The sequence below is a fragment of the Prionailurus viverrinus genome, unplaced genomic scaffold (genome assembly GCF_022837055.1).
Source record: "Prionailurus viverrinus isolate Anna unplaced genomic scaffold, UM_Priviv_1.0 scaffold_40, whole genome shotgun sequence".
Taxonomy (NCBI): Eukaryota; Metazoa; Chordata; class Mammalia; order Carnivora; family Felidae; genus Prionailurus; species Prionailurus viverrinus.
Genome location: NW_025927608.1, coordinates 2,360,523 through 2,376,615, shown reverse-complemented (window position 1 = coordinate 2,376,615; position 16,093 = coordinate 2,360,523). Strand labels below are relative to the sequence as shown.

The following is a 16,093-nucleotide window of genomic DNA, read 5'->3' as shown; positions in this document are numbered from 1 at the left end:
TCTGGAAAGTGTCTAACATGGTCTCTCACTCATGGACTTTTAGGTTGTTTCCACTGTTTTACTTTTTTTGAGTGATTTGGGTTTTTTTTTTTTTTTTTTTTTTTTGGGTCCATACTCTATGTCAGGCATTAAGCTAGGTAGTACCTCTTGGAGGTATTTTCTTTGGGGTCTGGGCGGTTAGCATGGTCGTCTCTGCTCCGCGGGCCATCGGCTAAGCTGCAAAGACGTCGAACACCGGGCTTGAGGCTGCACAGGTGAGCGGCACACTGGGTGTGCAAACTAAGGTGGCCTGCGGGTCCCAGCCCTCAGCTGGTACATTTGTGCTCCTGCCTGTCCCTCTGGCCAATGACAAACACCATCGTGTGTGGCTTTGTGCTGCTGGCTACCCGCTTCAGGTGCAACAGCATTTCCTGGGTGTGTCCCTGTTTGAAGCCCTGTTCCAGGCACCTGGATTTAATGGGGAGTAGACCTTAGCCAATCCCATCCAAAGAATGACCGGTGGATGTGCCTTTCTTGAATGTATCTAGATCCTTCTTGAGATTAATTAAATCTTCAGCCTTTACCACATTACAGGGAGTGAACACTGAGAGGGAAAGTCCTGTCTTGCTTTGTCCTTTGTCTTAGAGGCCTGGGTCTTGGGGAGGGCATCCTGATGACCCCACTTGTGCCCACACATGGATGAATGAGATGGCCTTCCAGGCTGCTGGAAGATAAAGGGCTTCTCTTGGTTCTTACACATGTTCTAGGCTCTTCCAGCAAAGCAGGTTCCAGAATATCTGTGTGGGGGTAGGGGGAGAACCTACTGTGAGCTCCATGTCACTATGATATTAGTCAGCTACATGGGGTCCTTCATTCTGTGGTCCTAGGTGGGATGTTTTCCCTGGTATTAGTCAAGGTTCTCCAGAGCAACAGAACCAATGGGTGGGTGGGTGGATGGATGGATGGATGGATGAATGGATAGATAATGGAAGGATCGATGGAAGGAAGGATGGATGGATGGGTGGATGGATGGATGGATGCATGGATAGGTGGATGGATGGATGGACAGACAGAAGGATGGACGGACAGACGGATGGATGGATGGACGGATAGATGGACGGACAGATGGATGGATGGATAGGTAAAGGGATGGGTGGATGGATGGATGGATGGATGGATGGATGGAAGGATAGATGGACAGATGGATGGATGGATGGACGGACAGATGGATGGATAGATAGGTAAAGGGATGGGTGGATGGATGGATGGATGGATGGAAGGATAGATGGACAGATGGACGGATAGATGGACGGACAGATGGATGGATAGATAGGTAAAGGGATGGGTGGATGGAAGGATGGATGGATGGATGGAAGGATGGATGGAAGGAAGGAAGGGTGGATAGATGGATGGATGGATGGATGAATGGATGGATGGGTGGAAGGATGGATGGGTGGAAGGATGGATGGATAGGTGGATGGATGGATGGCTGGAAGGACGGGTGGATGGATGGATGGATGGATGGATGGATGGGTGGAGAGATAGATAGATAGATAGATAGATAGATAGATAGATAGTTGATACAGAGAGATAGATGAGAAAGACAGATAGATTAAGAAAGAGATGTATTCTGAGGGGTTGGCCCACATGATTACGGAGACTGAGAAGTCCCACGATCTGCCACCCACAAGCTGGAGGCCCAGGAGAGCCGGGGGTGTAGTCCAGTCCAAGCCCACAGCCCCTGAGAACCGGGCAGCCAGTGGTGTAAGCCCTGGTCTGAGTCCAAAGGCTCAAGAACCCGAAGGATGGACGTCCCATGTCCGAGGAGAAGAGGGACGTCCTTGGTCCTGTAGAGCAACGTTGCCTTCCTCTGCCTTTTGTTCCTTTCAGGCCCCTGAGGAACTGGATGACGCCCACCTGTTTTACTCTGTCTCTGATTCAAATGCTCATCTCTTCCGGAAACACCCTCACAGACACACCCACAAATAATGTTTTACCAGCTGCATGGGCGTCCCTTACCCCACTTGGACTGACACATAAAGTTCACCAGCATACATTTGGCCTTGGACTGGCGTAGGGAAGCTTCGTTGGAAGGGACCTTCGAGATGCTCACCTACCACTCACTCATTCACCGAACGTGCGGATGCCTCCACCCGGCCAAGCCCCAGCAGAGCTCCGGGGGGCATGGTATTAGGGAGCCATCCCCTCCAGCAGGTGACAGTGGCGGGGGGTGAACAAGCACAGGTGTAGAACCTGCTCGCTGCCCCCGGCTGGGAAACGGGCCCAGAGGTGCCTTGCCGTCCCGTGCCCTCCCCGCGCCCCCCCCACACCCACAACGGGTCCCAGCCACAGGCCGGAAAGAGAAGGACCATAAATGTCTCCTCCCCGCCCCCCCCATCTTATCTCTGAGTCATTCTTCAATTCAAGACAGAAAATACCCCCCGGGCCAGAGTGACCACACTTGAAAAATTGCCTTTGATAGAAGACACTGTCGGGGAATTCAGAAATTCGAAACACATTTAGCCAACTAGTTCCCCTTTCTCCATATGGTGATTTACCCTCACAAAGTCCTCCAGTGAATTCAGTGTATTTTATCCAGATGGAGACACTGTGGCCTTTCGTCCAGTAAGTTAGCTGTGCCCAGCGTAGTGACAGACGCGTCATGATTTTCAACAAGTGTTTGCTGAATGGAACAAACGGGAAGGAAGGAAGGGAGGGAGGGAGGGAAGGAGGGCTGACCCTGCTCCCCAGCACCGTCTAGAAGTTTTTCAAACTCCTTTAAAGGAGGAACTAGCCATTTCTTTGCACGTTGGCTCTAACCTTTTGGCTTTGCTCGTCTCAAAAAACACATTTTTTTAATGTTTATTTTTGAGAGAGAGAGAGAGAGAGAGAGGGAGAGGGGGACACAGAATCCGAAGCAGGATCCAGGCTCCAAGCTGTCAGCACAGAGCCCGATGCGGGGCTGGAACTCACAGACCGTGAGACCGTGACCTGAGCCGAAGTTGGACGCTCGACAGACTGAGCCACCCAGGTGCCCCTGGCTTTGCATTTTCTATAGGGATGACGGTGCAGTCCCTGTTGGCCGAAGGGCCGCTGAGAACGTGATGCTGTGTCAGTCCTTACCCTGCCTGGGGGCACCCTGCCTTGTGGGGGGGGGGGGGTTCTGTGGAAGATGTAAGGGAGGAGCGAGTGCCATCACGGTTGAGAGGGAAAGGCCTTCAGGGAGCGGGAGAACCCTTTCCTGGGGCAAAGCCAGATCCTCTGGGTTCTTCTGCCGGAAGTGAAAGCAGCTGGTCCCATTAGCATAGCCGTGCTGGAAACCTCTGCGCTTCCCCAGGAAGCCTCTGGAAGAGACTCCTAACGTCGTCTTATGGAGGACTCACTAGGGGCAGAGAAAACCCCACAAGAGCCCGGCAAGTGCTCCCGGAGCCTGGGGCCAAATCAGAGAGAGCACGTCCGTCCATCCTGGAAGAACTCTGGACGGGCTGCTTGCACCGGGGAAGGCACGGGCTTGTCCCCGAGCTCTGCCGACATTTGGTCCCATTGGGAGCAGTAGCTGGTCCCCGTGTCCTGAGCACAGTTACCGAGGCTAAGAGGAACCATGTGACCACAGCACTGTGTTTCCAATTATTCTCTCTCCCTTCTTTCTCCCTCGGTCCCTCGCTGCCAGGCCGAGGGGGAAGGCAGTCTCCCACAGAAGTCCGATTCTGGCCGCTTCACTACAACCCTTTGCGATGATTCCCTCCCTGCTTTACGTTTTCCATAAAAACAAAGCTCGTTTTGAAAACCGTCTGTGCTCCGGACCAGAGGGCTCCCCCCGCTTGCCCCCAGCACATCGCCAGCCTCCCATCCCGTGGCCACGGCCACCTCACACGAGAGCGAAGGCTGCAGAGGGTCACGGTTCCCTCTGGAAAAGTTTATTTTTAAAAACTGACGGTACTCATGTGTCACTCCTGCAGATGGTCCGCCGGGACCAGCACAGATTCCAACCGAGGCGTCTGAGCCGTCTGCTCTCCTAAATCCCACAAGCAGCTAGCTTTTCCGCCCGGTGAGTGAAACACACAGCCTTTCACCTGGTCCCGAAGTCCCTAGATGTCTGTGTCCGGGAGAGTGCACAGCGGGTGAGCTTATGGTGGGTTGGGGGAGAATGTGGACGGGAAGAGAATTGGGTTTGCACCCTAAGAATCCATGCGGGTGGTGACAAAGCTCGGTGGGAAAAAAACGCACAGGCTTTTATGCCAGAGCCTGGCGCCGGAGGGGAGAGTTTCGGTTTGACTGCGGATGACTGGCTCCTCTCCTAGGCTTGGGGTGGGATAAAAGACGTTTGGAGAAGCCTCTTGGTCCCTGGATGTCACTGCTTTCCTTTTAGTCTCAGAGAGAAGAACAACCATTCCAGGAGGAGTTTTTTCTATTAGGCAAAAAGAGAAGTCTATTAGTTTGTATAAGTAATTAGATAGGATGGCATCAGGCATGGCTGGATCCAGGTGCTCATAGTATATCATTTGAATTCTTCCCTCTTGCTCACTCTTGCTCTTTCTCTCTGTCCTCCTTCCTCCCTCTCTTCTTGTCCCCCAACCTCTGTGAGTTCTGGACTTTCTGTGTTGGCTCAACTCTCGGCAGCTCTACTCACGCAGTGGCCCTCAGTAACTCCGTGTTTATACCCTCCCTGTTTAGTACCGGTGCAAGTCCAGAAGGCTCTTTAACACAGAGCTTTGATTGTCCTTCGGCCTTTCAAACGCTTGATGGACCAGGGCTGCCTATGAGAAACACACACACACACACACACACACACACACACACACACAAAACCTCCTCCTCCATGAGGCCCAGGTGGATTGTGGGGAGTCCTAATAAAGTCAAACAAAATGCAAAGGAGTTTGGTCATAAGGATATAAATACTGACCGCAAGGTTTGCATTGCGAGTTGCTAGTTCTGGGAAGTTGAACTGACAGAATGGAAGGAGCTCCTGTTTCCGGGGGCCGGTGGCCGGAAAGAGAGCATCTTCCATTGGGACTCGAAAGGTGCCGTCTGGAAGTAAAGAGAAGGGGGGAAAAGCCCACCAAACAGCTTGAATTCTGTGCATCCTTCAGCCAACAGATCTGAGCGTTGAACTTCTGGTTCCAGTAATTCCCTCGCGAAACGAAGCAGGTTCCAGGCCAGCAGACTGTGCCCTCTGGACCCGGGTTCGTGACTTTGGGCCACATCGGTTGCAGAACTGGTACAGTGAGAGTTCCCGCGGTTTCAGGGGAAGGAAGCAGACTGTGGGCTGGGGGCTCGCGGGGAGGTGAGTGTTAGGACAGAAAGTGCAGAGTGGGAAACGTCTGTCCAGGAAGATAAGAAGCGATAATATTCCACCGCCACCGTGGTGCCGAGGATAACCGGGGACCCTCACAAATCTGTTAGCATGCTAGGTCTCGCGTTTAGTATCCTCACCTGAGCAAAAGACAGAGGAAGAAAAAGAGAGGCTGTGGGTCGACAGGCAGTTTTTCAAAGGCAGAAACGACCTGGCTGTGTTCGCACGCTGCTGCTGGAGACCCGGCACGGAGGAGACATCAGGTGACCTTCCCGTGACAGTCCCACTGCCTGGTTTCGGTCCAGCTCTCACGGAGTCCTAGCTGCGTGATCTTGAGAGAGTGACTTAACCTCTCTGTGCCTCCACCCGCTGCGGGAGGGGGGTCCAGGGAACGGACAGCGAGCCAGCCGTCGGAGGCGGGCGGAGGTCCCGCTGCCGAGGGCGTGTAGGCGGTGGATGGACGGGGGCAAAGGCATTTGTAGATGGTAGAAAGTCGTGGGCATCGCTCACTGGCAGCTTCTACGTTTCCGTGAAACGGCAGGCGACCTTATCTGTTCGTGACAGGGAGTGAGGGACTCTAGTCATTGTTGACGAGGTACCATCAGGCTGACTCTGGAAACGGCCGGAGCCAGGGGTCTGGGGGGCGGCCGCACGTGTCTCACAGCCCCGGACTGCTCAGGAGAGGGGGTGTCCCCTGCAGGGCTCGGGGTGCTGCGGCCAGGATGGGGGTCAGCAACGGTCTGGCTCTGAGGTCTCTCTATCGCTTAAAATAGAAGGATGCGTGGGGCGCCTGGGGGGGCTCGGTCGGTTGAGCCTCCGACTTCGGCTCAGGTCACGATCTCGTGGCTCGTGGGTTCGAGCCCCGCGTCGGGCTCTGCGCCGACGGCTTGGAGCCTGGGAGCCCGCTTGGGATTCTGTGTCTCCCTCTCTCTCTGCCCCTCCCCTGCTCATGCTCTGTCTCTCAAAAATAAATAGATGTTGAACAAAAAAGAAAGAAAGAAGGACGCAGAGCACAGGGCTTTGAGATCCTGGCACGAGGGTGCGAGACGGAACGCGCCCGTGTTGAGTTGACCTATACTCCGGCCTCCAGAGCAATCTTCCCCGGATGCATTCTTCCGTCCGCTTTAATTCGCTGCTGTGGGTTGCTAGAAATGGCTGGTGAATAACTCGGTACAAGTAAAAGGCTAATACAGAAAACAGTCCATTTGTGCCAGTCGGGGGTCGGACAACAGCCTTCTTTGAAGAGCGACCCCTCTGCGGGGGCTCTGAAAGGCTTGTATTCAGCGAAAGCTTGCACGGTCTCTTGTTTTCCTTACTGGATGCTGGCTGTGCGCGAACAGCGGGGGCACAGCACGCTGCCCTGGCGACAGCTCCGCTCTGTGGCTTGGACCCGAGTCGGGACCTGTTCGGATGGACGGACCCCTTGGGCCACCTGCCTCCCGGAAACTGAAGCCCGCGGGAGGCGCCTCCTTGGCCAAGCTGAGCCGGGCCGGGCCGGGACAGACGTGTTGACCGATGGCGCAAAAGAAGCCGGTGCCTGGCCCGTCAGGCTGCGAGGTGGGGGGCGGAGGGGGGGGGGGGCGCTGACGGAGCTGGAGCCCTGGCGGGGGAAGGGCACGTTGGTCTGCCAGGTGCCTGCTGCCTGCGAGGCCCCGGCCCTTCCCTCGCGCCACCTTCTTTGACGCTCACGTCGACCGTGGCGGGTCGGCCCCGGACGGCGCTCCCAACGGGGTCCCGGGCTCTGCGTCCGGGAAGGGGGCGCCCAAGGCAGCAGCGCTCAGCAGACTGGGCTCCTGGATCTGGGCTTTCTCCGGAGGTGCTGCGGGACTCACCGGGGGTAGAGAGAGGGGACGGGCAGCGGCACCCCCACCCCGTCCCCCGACCCGCTCTGTAGACCCGAGCCCCTGCCAAGTCGTCGGAAGTGCAGATGTCACAACGCACGGGCCTCCGTCATCTCCAAAACCGTCCCGTGGCCCCGCTTCTTCCGCCGGGGGCTTGGGGGCTGCGTTTCCCCTCTGGTGCCTCAGTTTCCCCACCTGCAGAGTGAGGGTGTGGACACGAGAAGCCCTGGTCTCCACGGTCCTGGGAATGGAGGGCGTGGCAAGCACGCGGGGTCACGGGGCCCCCACCCGGCCGGCCACGTGGACAGGCCAGAGCCACGGTCTGCCCTGCTTCACGGGCACCCACGGCTCCGTACCGGGGCCCTCGTCCGGCTCCGCTTGTCACGGGCAAGTCACACGGCCTCTTTCCGCTTCCTCTTTCCTCCAGGGCGCGACAAAGCGGTGGCCAAGCCCGGCCCGGCCAGCGCCCGCCAGCCGAGGGCCGCGGGCCAGGAGAAGACGAAGGGCAGAGCGACGGCGTCTCTGAGGATGGACCCGCACGGCCGCGCTGGCAGGAGCAGGAAGTCCGCGAAACTGCGGTCTGTCTCCCGCTCCCTGATGCTCTGCCACGCTAAGACCAGCGACGACGGCTCGAGCCCCGACGAGAAGTACCCCGATCCCTTTGAGAAGCCCCTGGGCCAGGGCAGGGAGCGGATTTTCCACTCGTCGGTGCAGCTGGCGGACACATCGGAGGCCGGGCCCGGCAGCCTTCCTGACCTAACGCCGGCCTCGGAGGCGGCTCAGCTCCACGCCGCTGGGGGCGATCGAGGCAAGAACTGTAGGAGGATGTTGTTCCTGAAGGTAGGCCCGGGACCCGCGGGGCTGGAAGGCTCTGTGGTTGGCTTTGGGTGCTCCGAATTAGAGCCTGTGAACCAGGGCTCACTGGAACAAGAACGATGAGCGTGGCAGTGAATCGGGCTCAGTTAACCTTCTCGCTTGAGCGATGGGGGGGAGACGCTGTGTCAGGGGGCGGTAACGGAGCCCGGGTCCCTGCTGGAAATCGCAAAGCGCGTGGTCAGTGCACTTGGAAGGGTTCCTCTCTGTCTCCGGCGCGTGCTGGGCGGCTCCCGTCACCCCCAGTAGAGAACCTGACGGGGACTGACTCCCAGGGCCAGGGCAGAGGAGACCTGGGCCACACAGGGCAGGGAGGAGAGGGTCAGTGCGCTCGCCCCCTGGGTGTGGAGCGTGAGCATTTTCCCACGCGGGCGTGAGCACTGGAGCTGGCCAGAGGGCCCATCGTGAAGGCCGAGGGGGAAGCGAGGTGGTGTTCGCAGACCCGCCAAAGTTCAGAATGTCTTCTCTTCTGTTAGACCCTATTTCAAGTCGTGTTATCCCAGCGAGATGGAAACTGCGGGGGACAGAGGCTGCCCGAGGTATTTTACTCTGTCCAGGACTGTGCCTTCAGCCTTCCATCGAAGGTGGCCTTTCCCAAGGGTCCAGGCGGCCCTGAACCTTGGAGCTCGTGCGGCTCACCCAGCCCGGAAGGGTTTCTCCCACGCCTACTGCTGAGTCCCCCCGGGCACGGTCATACGATTGTCCACAGAGACCAGGGAAGGCCTTCCACTCCCCGCGGAGGGGGTCCAGGACCTTTGCACAACTTGCTTCCTTGAGGAGGAAAGGAATAGCTTAACGCGTATACGATAAACAGGATCACGGAACATTATATGCCAGGCTAGCAGGTCCGGCCCCGCGGTGGGGATGTCCAGACGTAAGCTGCTTCCCCAAAGGCCTCGCCCAGCCCGGCATGCTCCGTCCTGCTCCGTCACCCACGATGTGACTTCTGTAGGTGCGACCCGAGTAGGGCCGAAGGAGGGACCAGCGTCCCACTGGGGTTGGGGGAGCCTGGCCAGACTCCTCGTTTGCCACGAATGATGCCAAGAATTTATTTACTTAGTTAGTTTTGAGACAGAGACAGAGAGAGAGAGAGAGAGGAGGAGAGAGAATGCCAAGCAGGCCCCTCGCTGTCAGCTCAGAGCCCGACGTGGGGCTCGAACTCATGAAACTGTGCGATCACGACCCGAGCCGAAAGCAAGAGTCAGACGCTTCACTGACTGAGCCCCCCCCGGGCGCCTCTAAGCGTCAAGTTTATTAACGATGATACCACGGTAGCCAGGTGAGAGCCCAGATAAGTGAAATTCAGACATCATTTTGAGATTCCAACAGGCTCCTAGAATGAATGAATTCTTGTGCTTCTCCTTAATCGCACAAGTATTTCCCGTGACCTGTTGTACGCCCGGCCCTGTGGGATCCAGTTGCCGCCCTCAAGGATCGTGTTTAAAGCGGATTAAAAAGGGCTGTAAGGAGGCTCCCAAGGAGGGAGGCGTCCCCGGAGCTGGGATCGCACATTCGGTGTTTGCAGAGCACCCACCTAGGCCAGGCCGTTGCGGGGGGCGGCAGGGGAGACAAGCAGGCTCAGTCCCTGGCCGCACACAACTGTATTCTGGCCCGGGGGGTGGGGAGGGGACAGATGTTAACACCTTTGTGATAGGACGCGACACAGTGAAGGGCTCTGAAGAAATCTTACGCGGGAGCAGGAGACGGTGACGAGGGGATCTCACTGTCCTTTTCTAGAAGGTGCCCACGAAGGCTTCTGTGAGGAAGTGACATGTGGGCAGGCACCTGGGGGAGGTGGATGAGTGAGTCATATGAACATTTCAGGCAGGGAAGAGCATTTCAGGCGGAGGGAACAGCAGGCGCAAAGTCACGAAGGAAAGAGTGATTTGCAGCGGTGAGAAGAGTGTCCCTTGGAGGGGGGGGGCGGGTTGTGGTCGAACGGGGTGGGGGGACCGAGCAAGAGTTGTAGCTTCTGCGGTGCTCGTGGAGGCAGGGACGGCACACATGTGTCCTGCTTCAGGGTGTGGGTGCAGACATGGAGGGGGGGGGGGGGCACGGGATGTGCGGCTCTGTCTGTAGACGGGCACCCTGGAGGAGGTGTCTGTGGAAGGCAGGATATGCAAGTAAGGAAGTCGAGATCGCAGGGCGTGGTGTGAGTGAGCAGAGGGGCGTCAGCGGAGGCTGGGAGGTGCGGAAGGGGTGCACCTGTTGCAGGCGGGGATGGGGTGATGTGCACAGTCGAGTCACGTTGGAGACAAGGGTGAACTGGGAAGGCAGAGAGGGAAGGGAAGGGAACTGGGAAGGACAAGCTTGGAACCCGAGCTTTCTCGGTTTCCTTTCGCGGGAGCACAGGTGATCTCAAACCATCCACGAGCGCATTCTAAGCAAGCGAGGGTTTCATATGAAAAGTGCCAGGGCATAAGGGTCAAAGGTGGCAGCTGTCCCAGGGTCCTTCCTGGGGGAACCTCAATACCGAATAACACCCCCGCTCCCCACCTTCTCCCAGGGACACTCTCGTCCCCGCCCCAGCTCCTGCCCCGCCCTGCACCCAGGCGGGGCTCCGTTGGCCCCGATGGACGACGTCTCAGCCTCCAGCAATGCCATGGTTACACTGATTTCAAAACAACATCTGGAAAGAGTTCCTGTGACATCAGCCTCCGCTCTAGAAACGCCTAATATAAAAATTAAAGAAGAGGAAGTTCGATACACAGCCAAATGAGAAACAAGCCATTCTGGCTGCGTTGCGTTTGGCACGAGGAGGACTGAGGAAGTCACTGCCCAGGGTCGTGCCAGAGCCGCGCGGGGACGCACAGAGAACCTGTGGGTGCCGTACAGGCGCCTGCGGGCCCCCTTCTCCGGGGGGCGCGTCCGGGGCCCCTGGGGATGAATTCACGTGGAAGGATGTGGAAAGCCAGACTCTCTCACCTAACCACACTCGGGGGGTCAGATAGACCCTGAAAGAGGAGGAAATGCACGCACTCCTTGGCCACTCCAGACCCACTGTGTTTTGAAGGGAAAGGGGGTTTTAAAGGCCCTTTAGGGAGGGTGTGAGCTCAGAGGCAAGGAAGCTCAGGCAGGTGGGGCTGAGGCCCCGCCCACTCTGGTGGGAACCCCGTCCTTTGCTGTGCCAGTCTGCATTCCCACCAACAGTGCGAGGGCGTCACCCTTTCTCCGCATCCTCGTCGATATTTGTTTCTTCGTGTGTCGTCGATTTTAGCCGTTCTGACAGGTGTGAGGCGATAGCTCATTGTGGTTTTGACTTGCGTTTCTCGGTCTTCTGATTTTTCTGCTGACTTTACAGTTTCACACGTGTCAGAATCCATAAAGCAAGTCAAGCACGAAAAAGACCAAACGGCCCAGGTCCCCCAGGGGGTGGGGGCAAGGGGGTCCTTTCGAAGAAATCGCTGTCTGCCGCGAGGTCACAAAGATTTTTCCCCACGTCTCTCCTGGGAGCTGTGTTGTTTTGCCTTTCGCACTTGGATCCTTAATTCATACGAAGTTGATTTTGTACACGGTGTGAAATAGATGTTTAAAATTCTTTCCTATGTGGATATCTAATTGATGCAGCAACAGTTTTTGAAGAGCCTGTCTGGCTCTACTGAGCAGAAGTCGTGTCATAAAAAGCTCAAGAACCACCATATCTCTCTGCTGTCTATGTGTCTATTACGTCTCACGTACCCCGCTGTGTCTTTCTGTTCTCCCATTATGATCCATCAGTCTCTTTTTCCTTTGCACTGATATCACAGAGGGGTTGGTTTTGTTTTAGAGAGAAAAGAGAGAGCATGAGCGGGGGGGAGAGGGGCAGAGGGAGAGGGAGAGAGAATCTCAAGCAGACTCCGTGCTCTGCGCGGAGCGTGAGGCGGGGCTCGATCCCATGATCCTGGGATCACGACCTGAGCTGAAATCAAGGGTCAGATGCTCACCCGACGGAGCCACCCGGGCGCCCCACAGAGTCTTAATTACGATAGTTTCATAATATATATGTTTTTGGTCTCTGGTGAGTCTTCCAGCTTTGTTCTTCAAACGAGACTTGGTTATGCTGTTGGGATTTTCATTGCGATTGCCTCGACTCTATAGGTGTATTTGAAGAGAACTGGTACCTTTCCAATATTGAATCCCCTGGTCCGTTTGCCCGATAGAGCTCTCCAAAGTTTGTCTCCACTGTCTGGGTTTGTTTTTCTGCAGAGACGACCGTGTCTCCTTCCAGTCTCAAGAGGCAAGTTTCATTATTTTGCCAATAAGGCTGAAGTTTGCTGTCGTTCTGTTCTGTTCAGATCCTCTTTATTGAATTGAGGAAGTTTCTTTCTATTTGCATTTGGAAGAGAGGTTTTATTTTTCCCCACATCAATTGTCAAGTTTTTTCAAAATGAGTTTTTTTCTGCATTTACTGAGACCATCATCATATGGGTTTTCCTGCTTTCTTCTTAATAACGTGGGTGCATTGTACTGACAGACTTTTTAAAATGTTAAGACGACGTGGTCCCGGAATAAACCCAGTTTAGTTAAGGTCTATTATCCTTTCGATATAACTATGGATTTGGTATGCTACTATTTGGCTTACAACTTTTGCCATTTGTGTTTGTGGGAAAGATTAGCCTCAACTTTTTTTCTTGTGATGCCCTTGTCTGGTTTTCATATTGTGGGTGTGCTGGCCTCACGAAATGATTTGGGAAACATTTCCTCTTTTCCATCTTTTGGAATGGTTGGACTAATCCTGGAGCTATGCTTTTTTGAATGGTTGGGAGAATTCACCTGTAAACCATTTGGACCTGGATATCTCTTCGTGGGGAGGTCTCGAATTATCATTGGATCTATTTAATAGATACAGGAATATTCGAGATTTTTATTTCTTCCCGTATCAGCTCCGGTAACACACATTTTTGTTCTGGAATTTTTTTTTCATCTGCGTTTCTGAATTTATGAGCACAGAGTCGTTCCTAAAATCTGATCTAATCTACATTTTAATTGGAGGTTTTATTGAGATACTTATAGATTCACATGACGTCGTAAAGAACAATACAGAGAGATCCTGGGTAAACTCTCGCGGTTTCTCCCGAAGATAGTGTTTTGCCAAACTGCGGTCCAGTGTCACAGCCCGCACATGACAGTACTGCGGTCCAGTGTCACAGCCCGCACAGTAACAAGTCAGGTTACTGTGACTTCCCCAGTTTTATTTACACTCATTTGTGCATGTACATGTCATTTTTGGACACGGCAGGAACTATTGTCCTTTTCTGATACTGATACTTTGTTTTTACCTCTTTCTTTTTAAGGGATCTGCCATTTCCAGAAAGGGATCAATTCTACGGTGTCTCAAAGGATCAGCTTTTGATTTCGTTGGATTTCTCTGTTCCGTGTTTTCTGTTTAATTAACCTCTGCCCTTATCCTTATTATTCCTTTCTTCTCCATTCTTCACGCCTAATGTTTTGTTCTTTTCTTCTCACTTTTTGAGATGGGAGCTTGGATCGCCAATCTACGGCTTTTATTTTTTTCTACTTTGTGGCTATGAACTTCCCTCGAAATTTAGCAGCTGCCTCCAAAATCTCATATTCCTTATTTTCGTTATTTTAAATAGTGTACGTGTTCTCTCGTGATTTCCTGTGTGGCCTGCGGTTTATTTGGAAACGTGTTGTTTAACTTTCAGGCAGGTGGGGAATTTCTACTTCCTCTGTCTCTGTATTGGTTCCTAGATGGGTTATTCTACAGTCGGAGAAGAGAATGTATCGTGAATAACGTTAACAGTGGAACTTTGTTGAAATAGAATATACGTGTTGTTGCTGGATGCCGTGTTCTATGCGTGTCTGTCCTGTTAGATCCAGTTCAGTAATCACATTTTCCAGATCTTTTCCTCTCTTCTGATCCCATTCCTCTGTTAGTTACTGACAGAAGGGTGTGAAAGTCTCCAAATATGATTGCGGATCTGTTTCTGCTTTTGGTTCTGTCCATTTTTGCTTTCTACATTTTGAAGGCCTATATTATTTGCATAGACATTTAGAATTAAAATAAATATTTTCCTGGAGGGTTATCACCTTTGTAATTGGGAAATCTCTATCTTTTGTCTAGTTTTTTTTTTTTCCAACGTTTATTTATTTTTGGGACAGAGAGAGACAGAGCATGAACGGGGGAGGGGCAGAGAGAGAGGGAGACACAGAATCGGAAACAGGCTCCAGGCTCTGAGCCATCAGCCCAGAGCCTGACGCGGGGCTCGAACTCCCGGACTGCGAGATCGTGACCTGGCTGAAGTCGGACGCTTAACCGACTGCGCCACCCAGGCGCCCCTCTTTTGTCTAGTTTTTGCTTAAAATTTTTGCTTCAAAATTTTTTGCTATTGGTAAAGCTTAATCTACTGTCTTTTGGTTGCTTTTCCCCTCTTCTTTTGATCATCAACCTGCGTTCACATATTTAAGGAGTGTCTCATGTAACTAGCATAGAATTAGGCTAATTTTCCTCCAGCTTACAATCTTTATCTTATAATTATGGGTATTATTAAAACTCGGTTTTCTCTCTTTTCGTGCCCTCTTTTAGGTTAATATATATTTTTTACTATTCCATTTCTCTTGTAGTTGGCTTGTTAGTTATACATTGTTTTTATTATTCTTTTAATCATTAAAATATGCAACCTAACTCTGAATGTGTTGGAGTCTCCTATGAATTAGTGCTTTCAGCGGCTCTCAGACAATGCTAAGACCTTAACACACAACTCCTTATGCACCTGCCCACTTCTTTGATATTATCGTTGTGCATTTTAATTCTATTTACGAGCAGATCCCAAGAATAGATCATAATCATTGTTCTGTAGAGTCAATATTCATTGACATTAAATCCCACGTTTACCCTGTCCATTACTGTTGATTCCTTCCTGCGCTCCTTTGTTATAAGTTTATGTACTTTTGAGAGTGAGTGCCTGCGTGTGCACAAGCAGGGGAGGGGCAGAGAGCGAGGGAGGGAGACATGGAATATGAAACAGGTTCCACACTGTCAGCGCTGAGCCCGATGCGGGACTCGATCCCGCCGACCAAACGGTGAGATCAGGACCTGAGCCAAATCAAGGATGCTTAACCGACGCCTGAGCCTCCGAGGCGCGCCCCTTCCCGCGTTTCTGTGTCTCTCCTGGCGATCACTGTCCTTCAGGCCCGCCTCTAGTCCAGGCGGGACGGGCCAGGAGCACGGAGGGAGCTCCACGTGCCCAATGTCTAGATATTTCAGAGTCATGAGTCAAGGTCACATACAGCTCAGAGGTTCTGTGCTCCTACCTGGACCAATGTCCCTCTGTAAGGACTTGGAGAGTCAAGTTCAGACAAGGTCTCGGAGATCTGCACGGGGACACGGCGCCGTGGACAGAGCCATCTGCTGGCTGTTGGCCACTGGCCACAAGTCCCTCTGTCCTCCTGCTCCTGAACACAGGGGCCCCGCACGCGAGCCTGTGGACACCCCCGGCTCTCTAGTCATTGCCCTCCCCAAACAGCCACCCCACCAGCCCTCCAGCCCAGGGCCACGCGCACCGGTGATGGGATAGACAGAGGGGCCACCTGGGGCTGGGGCCCGAGCGCCCCTGGATGCCCTCTGATTTGTTTCTTACTTTCTCTCCAGCTAAATATTAGCAGGTTGCCACCTAGGCCTCAAGCACTATATTTCCTCACTCAGAAGCTGCCACTCCTTGTATGGCACTGTGGTGGCGGGGGGGGGGGGGGGGGGGGCGGAGGGATCGGGGACTGGCCCCTAGTAATGGCTCTAGAGATACCCGTGGAGACAACGGTTGCATGAATGAATAGTATCACGAAGCCACCCTTACGGCAGAGAGCCTATCGACATAGCCTGACCTTGCAGAGGGTTTTTGAGCCAACACGTGGGTTTACACGGGGCGCCGCCTTGGACGTTCCCTCCCGCAGGGGTCTGGGGTCATGGCCCTGGGTCTGCGAGGACGGTGGCAGATGAGACCAGACGTGTGGGAGGTCCTCCCCGGGGGGCCTCCCTCCTCAAAGAGTGCAGGATGCTTTGATCCGCATGAGAAAGGCCTCTGGAGTGTGGAAAGTTCTGCTTTTCTTTACAAATTCAAAATATTGGTTAGGCTAAGTCAGCACTCCTGCAGGGTGACTCAGGATAGAT

General features: G+C 53.9%; 1 protein-coding gene across 2 annotated transcripts in view; it reads left to right on the top strand.

The window, feature by feature from the left end:
• The window catches only part of IL16 (interleukin 16), a 94,281-nt gene that overhangs the window by 17,113 nt on the left and 61,075 nt on the right, over positions 1-16,093 (top strand). For both annotated transcript variants that reach the window (XM_047846635.1, XM_047846636.1), the window contains exon 2: positions 7,541-7,953. In XM_047846635.1, the coding sequence (XP_047702591.1) occupies positions 7,541-7,953 (413 nt within the window). The remainder of the gene's footprint in view (positions 1-7,540; positions 7,954-16,093) is intronic.